We start from the raw sequence: 16,716 nt of genomic DNA, 5'->3' as shown, positions 1-16,716 counted from the left end.
TCAGCTCAATGTTACATTATACATTATGTGAAACACTTGAATACAGCAGAACCAGAGGTAAAACCATTACACTTGTACTGGTGCACACTTGTATCACTTGTACTTTTCCTACCAAGAGACGTGGAATCATCGTCTATGAAAAAATGACCAATTATTTATTTCTCCTCCACATTCACTTCACAAGTAATTACTTTACTATTTAAGTCATGTGAATACAAGCAGAGTGGGTATCAAGTTAGTGTAAAAACCCATCTCAGCTGGACGTCAAACACATTTTAATATATGTTTAAAAACACAGTAAAAAAAAAACATTTATGCATACACTGTTTCTTTGGTCATTTAGTGTCCATCTTATCAAACACACTGACATCAAAACGTCATTGGTGCTTCAGTCCAGTCAGTTCAACCAAGAGAAGAACAAAGGAAAAAAAAAAAATCATCTGTATAATTTCTTTTAAAACTTGAGGCATAACGATTCATGCTGTAATAACTGATAATTCATGTCGATCACATCTTCATTCAACATATGTACACCTCTCTCAGTCAAAGCTAAACCTCCCCTGTAGGTGGTACTATTGTGCCAGGCACAGTTGAAGCACGCTTTCTCACTCAAGTCGTTTTAGTTTGACAATAAAATACAATAAAAGAAAACAAAATCTTTTGTTGTAAATGTGTCACCATCATTTTGACGAGTTAAAAACATTTTTTTTCTTTTCCAGTTTTCTGCAGTTTTGGTGGCACTGATTTTTTCTTTCCGTGTCCCTCCTGCCAGGACGGGTGGGCAGTGTGTTGTGTTTGGAACTCAGCCTCTGGACCAGCCAGCGACTCCACTCTCACTTTTCCTGTCCTTCTCTCACTTACAAAATTTCTGCATCTCTGCGAGAAGGAAAAAAAAGACAAACGGAGGTTACTGAGGATTCACTTCTGGCGTGAGGTCATTTGTGATCGGCCCACATACGCTAATTACCTTTGTCAAGATCAATGACCTTAGGCTGAGTGTTCACATGGACCTTCTCTCTCAGCAGGTTGTTCTTGTACTCTAAAATTCACACAGGAGAAAAAACACACACTCAGTAAAGAAAACAGCCCTCACGTATTCAGTATACACTCCTCACAGGGGCGTTGCAGTAGGGAAGGCAAAGCAGGCAGTTCTCTGGGACCCCGAAATGAGAGGGGGCCCTCAGGAAGGACTGATTACGTAATTTCACAGCAAAGACAATGTTTTTAAAGTCCCCTTAGATTCTATGTTTGTCTATATCCTTAATAGACTTCAGACACCAAGGTCAGCACCCCCCTAATGAGGCAGCATTACATCAGAAGTTTGCCTTGAAGACAAAATGTTTAAATAGCATTTTCAGATGGGAACTCTGGAATATGTCGCAGCTTTCTCCGGAGTTTACCTTTCATATGAACAACACAGCAGGAGATTCCCCCGTCAGACTTGTTTACAACATTGGGAAAAATCTGTGAAACAATCAAGTGAGGGCTTGGATGTTTTTCAGTTTTGCGTTTGCTCAAAACCCACTCGCTCGCTGAGAATCCTTCAGAGAATCTCCTGCTTTGTTCTCATTTGGGCTCGTTTGGACATTATGGTGCCTCAGCAGGAGAAACTCTGGATAATTTCATGAGATTATCTGCAGTCCAGTGCATGTCTGAAAGCCGCTTGTGTGTGTGTGTGTGATGTGCCTGAGATGGTGGTGGAGGTTTGCACTACTTCACTATTATTTATAAGTATGCACAGTTTGCACTTTGTCTAAAGATTGGAATGATAGTTTGGGATCTTGCATGTCTTAGGGAGCTGAGGGGTTGGTTTGATTAAGATAGGGCCCCCCAATTCCCTTTTTCCTAAGGCTCCCAAAGACCCCTGAAAGGCTCCTGACTCCATTTTTTCTTCTAACTCACCAAATCCTCTCTCCTCATCGTTGCTCACAGCGACTTCAGTGACGTCCATCTCAAACTCATCAGAACTGCTCTGACTCCTGCTGGACCTTTCACAGTGAGAAAGAGACATGTGAGTGTGTGTTTAAGAGTAAGAAAATGATTGTGTGTGTGTCTTTGTGTTGTCAGCACTCACCTCATAGATGCCTGCGGGTTAAACTCTGAAAACAAAGAAATTTGATAAAGTGAGACTTAGATGAGGAATTCAGTGTAAATAAGCCGGTATCGACTGCAGCTCAGACCTTTCATCCTACGTCTGCGTGTGATGAGGATGATGATGAGGATGATGAACGCCAGGAGCAGGAGAGAGGTGAGGACGTATCCCAGCGGCAGGAGGAAGTGATGCCTCTGGTCGGCCACGATGACGTTGATGACTCGTGGTGATTCAGCCTTGGTCGAGTCTGAGTTGCACAGAGATCACAACAGTCAGCATTTCATTTCCTTTATTCTTAATTTTTCAAACCCTTGAGTCATCGCAAGGTTTATGAGAGTATTAAACAAAGCCAGACACACACACACAAAATCAACCCTCTTACTTTGGCTTTGTAGATTTAAAATACTCTAACTCAGCATCATTTAGAGCAGTGCTTGTACATTTTTATCTTGTACATAGATTCAATTCTTTATTTGTTAAGTAGTTTTAATAATAATAATGAATAATTGCAAAATATCTACCTAGAGCTAGCGGAAGCTTCCACTTGAAGCTTAGTGTAAGTTTAATCAGGAAGGCTTCCTCTTTGTCTCATTGTCTTGTTGATGGATATTTCTCTCCAAACTCAAAGACAATTATTTTCATCCAGTGTATGAGGCTGTGGAATTTGTTTGCTGTTGCACATGCATTAGTGTGTGTGCTTGTGTGTTTGTGTGTTATGCTCAGTGGTGGGATATAACAAAGTACATTTACTAAGTTATAAGTATATTTTTGTGTCTGATTTATTTTCTGTACGTTTCATGTTTACTCAGCTACATAAATCAGCAAATATCTGCCCTTTTTTACTCCACTTTTTAAAATGCATTGTGTTTCATGTTCACGTATTTTTTAATATTCTTTAAAAGTAATCAATAACGAGATGGGAACTGATCCTTTGAACCAATCAGAGTGGAGAGGTAACATTGAACCCTGCCTCCTTCAATGAGAGCAAAGTTCACCTGCAGCAGCAGAAACGTCATCGCCAACACTCATTGCTTTAGTAGACAGTAGGGACTAGGCCACACTTTGCTACTTTTTATTCTATAAATATATAACTTTTACTCAAATGCAATAGTAAGTAGTACTTTTACTTAAGTTTATTAAACATTCGTCTATCTATATGTACTTAGCTATAATTGACTCAAGTTAAATATTTGAGTACTTCCTTCACCACTGGTGACGCCATATATCCTCTAACACCTCTCACACTGATTCATGTGATGTGATGAAATTTCCTGTCAGTATAAGTAAAATGCTGAACACATTTGCAGTGCAGGGTGAAATAATTAGCCCGTCTGGTTTTAGGTGATGTGTGCAGTTCTGCTGAGTGCTGAGGGGCAGAAGAGAGAGGGAGGAAGCCTGGTTTCATTTTGCATCATTAAAAAAATAAAAAATAAATGTGCAAGGCAAGGAGCAGCTGCGGACCTCAGACTCAAACATATTTGAGCCAAAATGAGATCCAGACAGAAAGTCATGCCGTGATTTACTTTTCCTGGCAGAGAAACACAGAGAAGTGAGCGGAGGAAGAGGAGTGAGGGAAGGACAGAGCAGGGGTGGAACACGAGGAGGAGAGCAGAGGGAGAGGATGGTGACGCTGAGATGATTCCTCAGAGGCCTGCAGAAACAAAAGGAGGCTAGAAAAGATTTCTCTGTCTTGCACTCAAACTACCTTCATGTTCACAGCTGCTCGTCTGCAGCAAACATGTAAACAACATGTTGATGAACATTCCAACTGATCTGATCCTTTTATTTAGTTTCAAGACATTTCCCCTTGATTCATGGTCTCATGGGAATATATGTTTGTGTTTAGATGTGCCACCCACGTCCTCCCCTCTGCCCGAACTACACTGAAAAATAACTAATAGGGGGAAGGAGGGAGGGAGGGGTGATCTACATCTCTTCATTCTCATTTCGTCAACAGTCTCTGTTGCCATGCTCCTCTCTCTTTCTTTCTTTTTGTGTTTCAAATTCATCTCAAGAACCAAATTGCTTCTCCACCTCTCTGTTTATCTCCCCAAGATGCCATGCAGATGCGGCATGCTTCCTTTGCATAAACTATCAAGAAAGACTTCTTCGTCCTCACGGGGGAAAGTCACAAAAAAACAAAGAAAAGTGAGGGAAAAGAGCAAGAGCGACGAAAGTGATGAAAATAAACAAACCTGAGCATGTGGGATTTTCAAAAGGAAGAAAAACAGAAAGAAGGAGGGAAAAAATGGAGGGTTGGGTTTGAGAAACGGGTGCAGGATGTCAGGAGGTTGCAGACGGTCAGTTAGAACAACACGAGGAGACGTTGCACTGCAGTGGGTTTCTCTAATGTCTGAGCACTGTTTAAACTCACTCCTGCACTGGTGATAAATCTATTTCGCATCTTGTTTCTCTACTAACTAAGTGCCCATGGTGCAATCCTACTGTTTATTACAGCTCAGCGAGTGAAGGATTAATCGTGGGCTTGGAGCTGGACTCTGCTCCAAAGGCTGTATCCGACAGATTCCACTGACATGAGATAGCTTTCTCTTGCCACGGTCTCACACACACACACAGGCTCAGTCGCAGGCATTTTCTCCTCTCTCCTTTCTAAACCTCTCTCAATGATTTTCCCACATTGATACGACTGCCATTATCGGCTTTGCTTCCCAGTTACTGACTGGAAACACAGACACATAGCTGACCTGCCAACATACCAACCAAATCTCTCTCTCTCTCTCTCTCTCTCTCTCTCTCTCTCTCTCTCTCTCTCTCTCTCTCTCTCTCTCTCTGGCTTTTATTCTCCTCTTTTCTGAAACGCACTCAGTTGTTTTCATGCAGGGCAAAGTGCGCACGAACGTGAAAGAAAGTCAAAAACTGCAGACCCTTAAACAAGAAGCAGTAAAAACAACAGTGCATAGAAAGATGAAATGGAGGAAAGGTTTAGGGTGAAAAGAAGGTGGAAGTCGATGAGTGGGTGAGGTCTGGATGACTGGGTCATGAGGGAGTGTGTGTGGTTTCAGGGGTCTGGCTTGAGACAAGCTGACAGAGCAAGAAAAACATCTCACATGAAACTAACAGAGAAAAATTCAGAAATAAGGTTTTTTTTCTCTGCTCCCCTCATCTCCTCTTCCTCTGTGGCTATTTGGAGAGTCTGAGGGACCGAGACCCAACCGAGTGAGGAAGAATGAGAGCAAAACAAAATGTCGCAGAAGGGACGAGTGAAGGAAAGAACAGATGTGTGTTTTTTTTTCTGATAGGTCAAATACACCCCTCACAGGTGCTCTTCAGGAATGGAGATTGTGTTTGTGTGCATTGTGTGTGTGTGTTTTGTGTTACCTTTGTCCACAGCAGGCAGTGCTATGGCTGGCCGGGTGGTCTGAATCACCTGTGGCTCCACTGTGACCTGGAACTCTCTTCTCTCGTGTAGACCACAGTAATGATGGTGGAGATGGCAAGAATACCTCCCCTGATCTGTGGGCTGTGACATGAAAGCAGATACATGTTCATTGTGCTGTTTGTAAATACAGATCTGTGGCGTGAATTTGGGTAATGTGGAACACCTAAGCTCCAGTTTGTTTATCTCATGTTCGAACAAAATCTAGTTAACAGGATTTTTACTATAGGTTTAGCATGGACTGAAATCACATGACAGAGGCTGAATGACATAAGATTGACTGAAATCTGTCATATATAAGAGAATTTTTCTGATTGTTATCAAATTTTTTTGTGATGTATTCAAGCAACAAAATCTGCATTGAGTTCTTGTCAAATTTGTTTTAGTCTTTAGTTTTTTCAAACATTTAGCTGTGCCACTTTATCCAATATGATTGATAATGATCTCGGACAGTCATTAAAGTTCTCTAAAAGTGGGATATAAGCATTTAGGGACTTCCTGAAGTAAGGAAAATAAACTAAAGAGATGTGTCATATGGCAAACAATGCAATTAAGCTCAATTACAGAGCTCTTATTTTTGTTTTTTTAGTCTGAAGATTGTGTTGCCTACCTCTGAAATAGAAGAGGCAATGTATGAAAAACAACAGCAGTTCAGTAAATCATTCAAACTTATAAAGTAACACAAAAATGTCTGTTAAACTTTATGAAAAACATTAAGAATCTTCATCGCAGATAAATCAGGTAGTGTATTGGAGGCCTGCTATATTTGAATTATGTAATTCTGAGCTCTGGAGCATTACCCCAGGTCAAGAAAACAATCTATTCCAAACAGGCAGGTTTAGAACCGGCACTGCACTAATAATAAAAGATAAACATGGACATAATGTTTTTTTAATTGCATGGGGGCAAACGAGGTAAAGTCGAGCCATTGTGTGAGATGAACCACCCCCTGCATCCAGGTAAGCATAATTAAAAGTTTCCATGTGACCACAAAGGAAATGTAATTCACATTAATCTAAACTCCATCCTGTACTCAAGAACATGGAGACGCCGCTAACTCAACCAGAGCAGACAAAATAGTTTTTTTTTATCATGTCAATTAAATTCAATATGTTACTCAAGTTTATCAGTCTTGTATCTTAATTAAAGTAGATAAGTTTGGGACATCATTACAGTTTAATGAAGTCTATCGTCTATACTTCTTTTTCTCTAAGGGGAAGCTGGAGCCAATCCAAGTTTACATTGGGCGAGAGACTGGGTACATCCTGGACAGGATGTCAAAACTGCCATAACCGTCCCTGTTTTGAAAACTTGAGAAACCATCCAATAAAACGTATGGGACGTACTGGCCCCATTCCACAGTGTGGTCGCTAAAAAGCCCCAGAGCCTCCTGAGCCTGTGTTCAACCTAAATGTTGATTTACGAGCTCTATCAAAGAACAAAATAACAACGCTCCTTTAATTCCCTCAAATGTGACTGTAATTTGTCTCTGTTTATTATCACAACAATGGCACTGACTGGTAGGCAGGTCCTATATTGTTTGTTTAAAAAAAATATGCATGTGTTAGCTCAATTTACTGTGGCTGCCAACCTCATCTCCCAACAGAGCGACAAAGTTTGACTCAACAACAGAAACATTGCTAATGAAAGATCCATATGTCCTGGACAACACAGCCTACCACATAGAGAACACACACACACTTTAAACACTGCATCAAGTACACTGTATATCCTGTATATGGGTGTCCTTCAACTTCCTGGCTCCTGCTGTGTTTTCTGTCCCTCTGTGTAGTTCCACACTCCAACTCACCTTTAGGTCAGATATGGTCAGTGAGAAGTCTCCATCTGAGAAGGCCTGATTGCTGATGTTCATCTTCCTCTGTAGGAACAGCGGCCCATAGCTACGCTGCTCACCAGAGGCGTACAGGTCCACCAGCCGGTCAGCGCGGTCTTGGTGGATCCCTGGTGACTGGCGGTCCCAGTGAACCACCTGCAAACCACCAACGCAGTGAAGACATTGTACAGTTGCTATATCACATTATCTCTGGTCAGGTTAACCTCTATAATAAGCGTAAATGTAAACTGAGTTTGATTGTCTGAGGCATAAACTGTGTATAAAGATGGACAACCTGTCTCCACTTCCTGAGAATATCCAGAAATGAAGCAAAAATATCCTCGATATTAAAACTGCCATCAAATGCATTTGAGTCTGCACAGTAACAAACAGGGATTAGAGTCACAGCATTGTGGCCCCGTAGGCTTCCAGCCAATCGTGAGTCAGTCTCAGCTGTCAATCAAGGTGTTTCACCATATTTTTTAAGAGATTCAAATAATAAATTAAACCAAACTTACTAAAAAATGAGTACATCACTAAAAAATCCCATCTGCTAACATGGAGGAGGCATGGTTTATGACCTATACAGTAGCCAGCTACCAGATGGCCATCGAGACACTTTGGCTCCACTTTTGGGGACTTGTCATGTCCTCTATCTTGACATACACTGATCTGAGGAAAGTGGTTCATGCATCACCTGCTGGTCCCCCTCGTCGTTGCTCCAGTCGGTCCACACATTGCGTCGGTTGATGCATGGCAGCGCCACCGTGCTCCCGAGCAGCACCACGAACACCGCCTTCTGTCCATCCCAGAATCGCTGCTCTTTACGGCCTACATGGTTAACATTGAAAAAACAAAAAAGGCCAAACTGACTCAGCTTCAGGGTTGCAGTGTGTTGAGGATGCTGACAGTTGGTGCAGCAGCGTGTGACACATACGTGATTTAGTGACGTTGAGCTGGACTCTGACCGTCTCATACAGGTGACAGTAGAGATGGTGGAGGTTACAGGAGTACAGGCCTCTGTCGTTCATCGTCACATCTGTCAGCACAGGCAGAAAAATGTAACTGTAATGATGATGTCACGTAAAATCATTGTCTTCTATACATTAGAAAAAAAGACAAATCCTACCAGTTCTTTGTGTTTTTTGCAGAAACGTTAAACTTTTGCGATGCTGAGAAATACATAACGGTGAAGACGACTTCACCTTATTCATCAATTTGCATGAATGCAGTTGAGTTGTCCTAGTGAGTGGTGCATTCAGTTGTTGATGATGCTATAGTCAGCTGAAGAGTGAGGCGAAAGCAAAAAAAGCAACGAGCAAATAGAAATGTGAAAAGACAAGAACGATGTCGGTTTGGTCCTAAGAGTTGCTTGTTTCGGGAGTCTCCCACAAGCACTTGAATGCATCAACAAAATATTTCAAAACAACAAGTTCCCACCTCTGCTGACATCATAGATTTACTGTTTTGTGAAATTAAAAAAGACCGAACATCAGATGTAACCAATTAAGTGAGTCTTGTATAAATCATTCATGAATCAACCAATGACAACCTTTAATTTTGGGGATTTTCTGTCTCAAGAAAATGTCTTTGTCTCAATGACATGTGGCTTTCATGCTGGTATTTGCTGAAGTTATATTTCCTTGTGGGGTGCAAAACAAATGAGCAGTCTTATTGTACTATTTGAAAAAAATCTCATCTGTGAAATCAGTGAAGAATCACCAGTCACATTGAACCACAGCTACAGACATGAAAGTCAGAGACAGACCTTTGATGAGCAGGGAGAAGTTTCCATCCCTGAAGGCCGTTTGGATGATGCTGACCCTGCCCAGGTTGTAGGAGTTGTAAATCCTCTGCTCCTCTGTAGAGAACATGTCCACCACCCTCTCCATGGCGTAGTCCGGTTGGGCCCGGAACAGGTCCCAGTGGACCACCCTCTGTCTGTCCCTCACGCTGTCCCTGGTCCACATCATGCGGCCACTCACACACTGCAGCACCACCTTTGACCCGGCCGGAGCGCTCACGTTGTAACCAGCCACCACCACACTGCTGCTGCTGTCGGACTGAGCTGAGGCTGCAGTACGGAGAGGGGGAGAGGGGGAGGTCAAATACTGTACTCAGGTAATCCTTGAAGAGACATGCACAGAAATAAATCACAGACACACAAACTCATAAAGAGGAGCATACCTGCAAAGAAAAGGCAGGCCACAGGGACTGGAATAAAAACAAGAGAAGAAAATCATTTAAAATAGGGATAATTAGTTGAACAGATGCACACAGAAAGACATTGCATGTTGTGTGTTGTGTTGTTCTTAAATAAAGGCTTTCTAAATTCAGTTCATACAATTATTCAAGATCAATAGAATTTGCTACAGCTATAAAAATGTGCCAAATATGAAACAGAAGTGTAAAGTATTGTCTTTTGACTCATAAATATAAGTTAATGACTTTCTAATGCTGTCCTGATGCTTCAGACTCTGACTCAGTAAAACTCATCCGACACAGCATCGTGTGTCAGCGGGATGCTGAGGTGGACAGATGCAAATCACATGGATTTGATATCAGAACCTATGAACACATCCAGATGCAAAAAAGGTGCCTCCACGTATCAGCAAATCTACTGAAGTGATCTCTAAGACTTTCCACACTAGCTCAACACTTCTAAAGCAGTGAGACACAGAAAATACTAAGAAACCAAATAAAAACAGCCCACTTATTACTATACCCACACACTGATGCAGAGGAGTGTGGCTTGGTTGCAGTAAACTTGTTCAGATATGCTGTTAAATTATGACGTATGTCTACCACGACAGACTTTTATTCACAAGGGCCTGTAGCTGTTTTATAAAGTCATATCATCATTGAATTTTTTTACACATATCTGCCTTCCTTTATTTGCATTAATTTTCTCTTACAACTTATTTAAAAATGTTATTCTTTCACTTTATTTGTTCTTCTCATTCTAATCTCTTTTATTTTGCATGAACATTTTTTAAACTGTGCTTTCTGATTTTAAACGGCTTTAACAAGCCCCTGGGAAAAAAGTTAAAAAATGCAACACCAGTCTACTTACTGTGGATCAAGAGGAGCGCCTGAAATATGATGTCCTCCCTCTTCATGTTGACACGTTCAAAAGCACGGACTGGTCCAGCCTGGAGTGTCAGAGAGCAGTAGGAAGATGTCAGATGTTTAACCATTCACACCAACAGCAGCATCAGCAGCAACTTGTTTTAGTCAGACTCCAGAGTGAGAAGAAAGGACATCAACACAGAACCTGAACAGGGCCGAGCTGAGCTGGTCCCATCCGGGGGATTGAAACCTGACACCACCAACACCACCTCCCCTCTCACAGAAGCACTAACTTCATAGAGAAAGTGTTCAGCATCTCTAGAGACGCACGCTGACAACATTTCTGTCTCCTTTGTTTTGTCTTATTGAGTTAAAGGTGAACTCTGTGGTTTTCAATTTTGTATGGAAAAATATACCAAACTGTATATTCCAGGAGGTTGGAGGGTTGGAGTTTCTGGATCTCTAAACAGTCTGTTAAACTGTCAAATTCACATAAGCAGGTTGGAAAGTATAGTTACTCGTAATGCATTAATTCATTTTTATTTATTTCAAACATGAAAGTCAAAAGAAGAAAATTATAAATGTGAAAAAAAAGAAACATACTTTTTTTGTATTTACAAACAGTGATGAGGAAATTAAAACCAAACACTTAATCTAAATATTTAAAAAAGAGTGCAAAAAAAAAATGTATTTAATCTCACCCCTTCTCCTCGAGCCAGTAATGAATAATGATCTTTATTTATTTTTAGCCTTGAGCATTATTTGTGCTGTTTGAAATTCCATAAAATCTAATTTTGATTGTAAGAATAATGCATTGGCCTGATCCAGGCATTATGAATTATAGTAATTGAGTTATGGTAAGACTAGTGAGCAGTATAGAACGTGTAGTGATTTCTGATCTATAACCTGCTTTTCTTTGTTTATTGCAGGGATGCTTCTTGACAGTTTCGTCTGTATATGTTTAATGTGCGATTTCCAGCTAAATCTGTCATTCTAATTTCATCCCGCATGGCGCCACCTTGTGTAACAATAGAGCTCTTACAACAGATAGGAATACCAAATAAGAGTTGTTTGAAAATAAAATTCTGTTGTTGATTTGAGGGTAACATTTATGAATGTTTTTGAAGTACACTTCCTGAATCGTATTCACAATCAAATATTTATTAGGACACATCCAAACTTTTAACAGATCTCATCAGTTTAATAAAACTGTTTTATAAACTGTTTATTAGAAAAGAGGACGCAGGAGATTGTTGCTAATATAAAGTAAAGAAGAAGTCCTGAATTATTCATGTTAGAATTATTTGTATTATCACTAGTAGCTTTCTAACTCCACTGCTACTAATGATAATAAGAAATAACAGGAGACTGGGGACGGTGCTGTCCCCCGGAACTTTTCTCCCGCTCTGTTGACAGCCGGCGCGTTTAGACGTTGCACCGTGTACATTTCCCCTGAAACAAGCGAACTCATTCAAGGGTCTGAAGCCGAAGGTAAACGAGTCTAACTTGTGAAACTACTCAGGAGGACTTTGTGGTATTGACACTTTACGTTTGTAAAAAGTACCTATAATGTCTGACTGCTGATGGTGGGCTTGTAATAGTCGTCTATGTGCGGTGGCTTCTGTGTTAGCTTCAGTTAGCTCGCACGCTTCTTCAGCACTGCAGCTAACCCGAGCTAGCTTATCACCCGGTGTCACGGCTCACTTAGAACCAAACGCTCGTTCATGCGCTTGAATGCCTGAAACTGATTTGCTTTCATGTGCTTCTTCTTCTCCGTCCGCAGGTTCTGTGTCTAACCGAGAAAGATGTTTCTGACGAGATCGGAGTATGACAGGTTGGTGCAACTCAAACTGCTTTGTCATTAGTTGAGCTCCTCTCGGTGGGAAGCAGCGAGCTGTGGAGAAGCCGCTTGTGTTAGGACGTTTGCTGTCAGGCTGTTGTGTATCTGAAATGATGAAGTGCTCTGCTATCAACCCTTTGTGTGATATTCTAGTTGTGTGTTGCTAATTGTTGGCTAGAAGCAAATCGCTCCTCAGCGAGTTGGTTTGCTTTCACTTTCGGTACAACTGTTTTTTTTTAATTCTACATGGAAAGCTAACCGAGATTTAACCTTTGTGGTACAGTGGTGCTCCAGCCAATATAAACCATAAAACCTAAAAAAGTTATTAAAGTGGGCGGATTTAATACTTAATTTAGCGGTGACTAAGCTTCAAAAAATGACTACATTGATTTTTTTGTCTAATAAATATAATCTGTGCCTGTTTTGCAGAGGTGTGAACACATTCTCTCCTGAAGGAAGATTGTTCCAGGTTGAATATGCCATCGAGGCCATCAAAGTAAGTATCATATCATGAGCGTCCACCTCTGTGTGTGGTTGTGTACTGGCTCTTGTAAACAAATGGCCCGTCTGAAACTCATACACCGCTGCTCCTCCAGTTGGGCTCCACAGCCATTGGTATCCAGACAACAGAGGGGGTGTGTCTGGCTGTTGAGAAGAGGATCACCTCTCCCCTGATGGAGCCCAATAGCATTGAGAAGATCGTGGAGATTGACACCCACATTGGTAAGTGGATAAGAAGAGAAAAGAAAATCCGGATGCACATAAAACATTAGTAATCGTATTCACACTGTGCACTAACTGATAAAGTAATTTTGCTGGTCGTAATCACAGATGCGTATAATCAATAATCAATTCTACTCTAGTTGTATTAGTTCATATAAAAGAAAATCTGAACTGTATTAGAATCTTATTTTGCAGAAATTCCATGTTAATGTTTATTTCTAAGAATGAAATCATGAAGGGGCATCCCTCATTTTTTGTGCTAATATAAGAGCAAACACAACCATCTAATTGACTTTTTTTTACTAAGAAATTTGCCGACCTTTGTCTTTGCTCCTACCAGACGTCATGAGCAGAATTCAGCTGGAGTTTAAAGTAGTTTTTAACAAAGTTTGAGAGCCCACTCGTATCAAATACATGCAGAGCTTTCACTTCAGTGGCATTATAAAGAGAAGGCCTGACAATCATTACTAAAAATTACATTGTTTAATTGAAAATATACTGTGACCTTCATGTAACATTACACATTTATACAAACAGATCAATGGCAATGGTTGAATCCACATTCTTACTTGTTAATATTCCCTTATTAAATGTAGTATGATATTACACATCTCTCTGTATGGCAGTGCTCATTCATGTGCTAGATAACAGCATCTCAAGGTCATGCTCTATCTTAATTTTCTCTTTTGCCGACTCAAAGGTTGTGCCATGAGTGGCTTGATAGCTGATGCTAAGACTCTAATCGACAAAGCGAGAGTGGAAACACAGGTATGAAGTACGAGTCCACTGATATATAACCAGTTCAATGAGTTGGTGTTTAACCTGAAATTAACCAGCATCTATTCGTCCTCAGAACCACTGGTTCACTTATAATGAGACGATGACAGTGGAGAGTGTGACTCAGGCTGTGTCCAACCTGGCCCTGCAGTTTGGAGAGGAGGATGCTGACCCTGGTGCCATGGTCAGTCGCTCAGCTTGTCTCTCACTGATTCGAACTTCAAATTGAATGATGTATGAGTCAGGTAACCTAACTTGTCTATTTCTCTCTCCCCGCTGCGCTCCTTTGTGCTGGCACCTGTACAGAGTCGACCATTCGGTGTGGCACTTCTGTTTGGGGGAGTTGATGAAAAGGGGCCTCAGCTGTATGTAAAGATTTGTCCTCTTAAATATTCAAAACCCCAAATAGCTGCACATTTAACGTTATGTCCGACCACTGAGAGTCTCTGATCTCATGTTTGTAAATGCAGGTACCACATGGACCCATCAGGAACCTTTGTGCAGTGTGATGCACGGGCCATCGGCTCAGCGTCTGAGGGAGCACAGAGTTCTCTGCAAGAAGTCTACCACAAGGTATCAGCGCCGAGTTGTCACATTTCTAAGCTGCTGTTTTTTTATTGGCAGAGATCAAGTGAAACTTAAATGTTAAGAATTTCCTCAAACTTTCTAAGAAGTAAATCACCAAAATTGACGAGTTTCATCTTTTCTGTGTCCCCCTCTCCCTGGCTAACTGACAGTCCATGACATTGAAAGATGCCATCAAGTCATCCCTTACCATTCTGAAGCAAGTGATGGAGGAGAAGCTCAATTCCACCAACATCGAGGTTTGCTCCTCCTTTCTCTCCCAGTCCCTGAACACTTTGTAGACATAAGAGAGGTAGAATTTGTGTATGTAAATGTGTTGTGCAGTTTGCAAAGGACTGTAAGAGTTTAAATCCATCTTTCATGAAGGATTTCTGTGTCTCTGTCTCTTCTGCAGCTGGCAACAGTTGAGCCCGGGAAGACGTTCCACATGTATTCCAAAGAGGAGCTGGAAGATGTAATCAAGGATATCTAGAGCAGAGAAGACTCTACAAGTCTTGGTTTGAGATCTAGACAGAGGAGGAGAGGATGTAAATTCACACCTGGGCTGAATGTCTCAACACAACCACAACTTCTCATCAGGACATTTCTCGTCATCTTTTTCGATTGCATACGAGGGTTATCTTTGTAACGTGATAATTGAATTCTTCTTTCTCACTATCTGAACAGTCCTGTACAGAAGTCTGACCAACACAGAAAACGGGGGGGCGGGGCTGGGGCTATGTTTTTGTTATAAATCAGAACTACAATTAAACTGTTGTATTCAGAAAGTGATGTGATTGCTTTTTTTGTGTGTATTTCTTGTGTTTCAAGAATGCTAGTCCCCTGACCCCATTTTCATAGTTTTCATGTGACAGAAATCTATGAACATCCAGAGTTAGTCAATACAATTCAAGTATTATACTTTGTGTTTATCACTACACACAAGATTAAATAGTCATGTGCAAGAGGGTGCATACACACTGTAAGATCTTTTGCCACAATTACAAGTTGCTCTCCACCTTTATTTTCCAGGTTATTAATGGCTTATTAACCTGTAAAGCATAAGTCTGTTTTATAGATAATAAATATGTAATAAGATGTATGGCTTTACAGAAGGTAGAACCAGTTTTGATTAAATCACCTTAACTTAAAAGGCTGTACTTCTTTTAACCTCCAACATTTTATTACCCTCAATAAATAACGAATTTTCTCTTTGAGGTCACTGAGTTATGCTAAGAAGTGTTGTGTGTACTTTTTAAACCTTAATATAAAATATGAGCTCCACTTAAGTACAATTCAACAGCGCCACAAGTTACAGCCTCCAAAATCACTGTATAAATAGACGGAGCATGATAGTCATTATTATGGGAGGGATGTTGCATAATACTGTTAGTTTCATCAAATAAATTGGCAAGTAAATAGAGTAATTTGATGACTGTTCAACCCTTTCCCTGAAGTACACATTCAGTATTTTTACTGAAAACTACCAGTGGTACTTTTCCAACTTCACAGACTGTAAACAACTCTTAACATCAGATTAGGTCTTCTTACTCATACATGGCTGCTAAACCATAACAACCAAAGCATTCTGGGATGTTTTTAAGTGGCCAAGCACAGCTGTTTTACTCCTCTGATAAGTAATTTCCCATTTATAAAGGTGGGGTCGGTGTCTAAAATACTCCTACACAACACATTGCGTTCAGAGTCAAGTGGATGAGGCAATATCCAGGAAAGACAAAGTATTCTCATTCTTTTTTCGTAAGATTATTATGTTTCATGTATTCAGTTACAAAATGTTTCAATATTGGGGCTCCATACACAAGAATTCTTAAAATAACTAACTTAATTTCAAATATTCCAGAACTAGTAGGTTGGAAAACACTTATCAACACTTGACCCCTTATAAATCAGTCCGAGTTAGTATGTAAACTTTCTATCTATCTATCTATCTATCTATCTATCTATCTATCTATCTATCTATCTATCTATCTATCTATCTATCTATCTATCTATCTATCTATCTATCTATCTATCTATCTATCTATCTATCTATCTATCTATCTATCTATGTATATATCTATGTATCTATCTATCCAATCATCTATATATCTCTCTCGCTATTACCAGTAAATTAATAATATCTTGCACAATGTTTGTTCTGTTTCTTGGAAGAATAAACTCAAGAAATTTAAAAGTTTCCTATAGTAAAACTTCTCGCCGTGCATCGCGCGATCTTTCCACCAGGGGGCAGTTGAACACGGGGTCTTTGACAAGTTAGCGTGAGGGCGATTCCTGCCGACCAATGGGCTCGCGGGTTATTCTGGCGCTGACCAATCCGGGGGCGCGGTGGATGGGCCGTGATTGACGATGCGTTTGGAGACGGGGGGGGCATGTGGAGCCAACTCGGGCCGCAGAGTCTG

General features: G+C 40.7%; 2 protein-coding genes across 2 annotated transcripts; one reads left to right on the top strand and one right to left on the bottom strand.

Annotated features, from left to right (window-relative positions):
- Positions 1-136: 136 nt before the first annotated feature.
- On the bottom strand, positions 137-10,562 carry LOC133000351 (matrix remodeling-associated protein 8-like). Its single transcript, XM_061070264.1, has 12 exons — positions 10,397-10,562; positions 9,511-9,537; positions 9,092-9,397; positions 8,261-8,362; positions 8,021-8,154; positions 7,300-7,479; positions 5,432-5,573; positions 2,181-2,339; positions 2,075-2,099; positions 1,903-1,988; positions 968-1,039; positions 137-876 (listed from the first exon to the last, which is right to left on the bottom strand). Exons 1-12 carry the CDS (start codon positions 10,518-10,520, stop codon positions 854-856), a joined length of 1,380 nt encoding a protein of 459 aa, XP_060926247.1. The 5' UTR covers positions 10,521-10,562; the 3' UTR covers positions 137-853.
- A 1,253-nt stretch (positions 10,563-11,815) lies between these two features.
- On the top strand, positions 11,816-15,020 carry psma5 (proteasome 20S subunit alpha 5). Its single transcript, XM_061069632.1, has 10 exons — positions 11,816-11,883; positions 12,176-12,226; positions 12,662-12,728; positions 12,829-12,955; positions 13,656-13,723; positions 13,809-13,916; positions 14,039-14,097; positions 14,203-14,305; positions 14,470-14,556; positions 14,712-15,020. The coding sequence occupies exons 2-10, from the start codon at positions 12,198-12,200 to the stop codon at positions 14,787-14,789; spliced, it is 726 nt and encodes a 241-aa protein (XP_060925615.1). The 5' UTR covers positions 11,816-11,883; positions 12,176-12,197; the 3' UTR covers positions 14,790-15,020.
- The last annotated feature ends 1,696 nt before the right edge of the window (positions 15,021-16,716 follow it).

This window comes from Limanda limanda, chromosome 4 (assembly GCF_963576545.1).
Source record: "Limanda limanda chromosome 4, fLimLim1.1, whole genome shotgun sequence".
Lineage (NCBI taxonomy): Eukaryota > Metazoa > Chordata > Actinopteri > Pleuronectiformes > Pleuronectidae > Limanda > Limanda limanda.
This window is presented reverse-complemented; position numbering and strand designations above follow the sequence as displayed.

Bases quoted from the DNA above. Each gene is read 5' to 3' on its own strand.
- LOC133000351 (XM_061070264.1), bottom strand. From the start codon at position 10,520: ATGGTTAAACATCTGACATCTTCCTACTGCTCTCTGACACTCCAGGCT. The intron at 9,398-9,510 runs GTATGCTCCTCT...TCCGTACTGCAG, and splicing joins GGCCTGCCTTTTCTTTGCAG to CCTCAGCTCAGTCCGACAGC. The intron at 1,989-2,074 runs GTGAGTGCTGAC...TCACTGTGAAAG, and splicing joins AACCCGCAGGCATCTATGAG to GTCCAGCAGGAGTCAGAGCA.
- psma5 (XM_061069632.1), top strand. From the start codon at position 12,198: ATGTTTCTGACGAGATCGGAGTATGACAG. The intron at 12,729-12,828 runs GTAAGTATCATA...CTGCTCCTCCAG, and splicing joins ATGCCATCGAGGCCATCAAA to TTGGGCTCCACAGCCATTGG. The intron at 14,306-14,469 runs GTATCAGCGCCG...GCTAACTGACAG, and splicing joins TGCAAGAAGTCTACCACAAG to TCCATGACATTGAAAGATGC.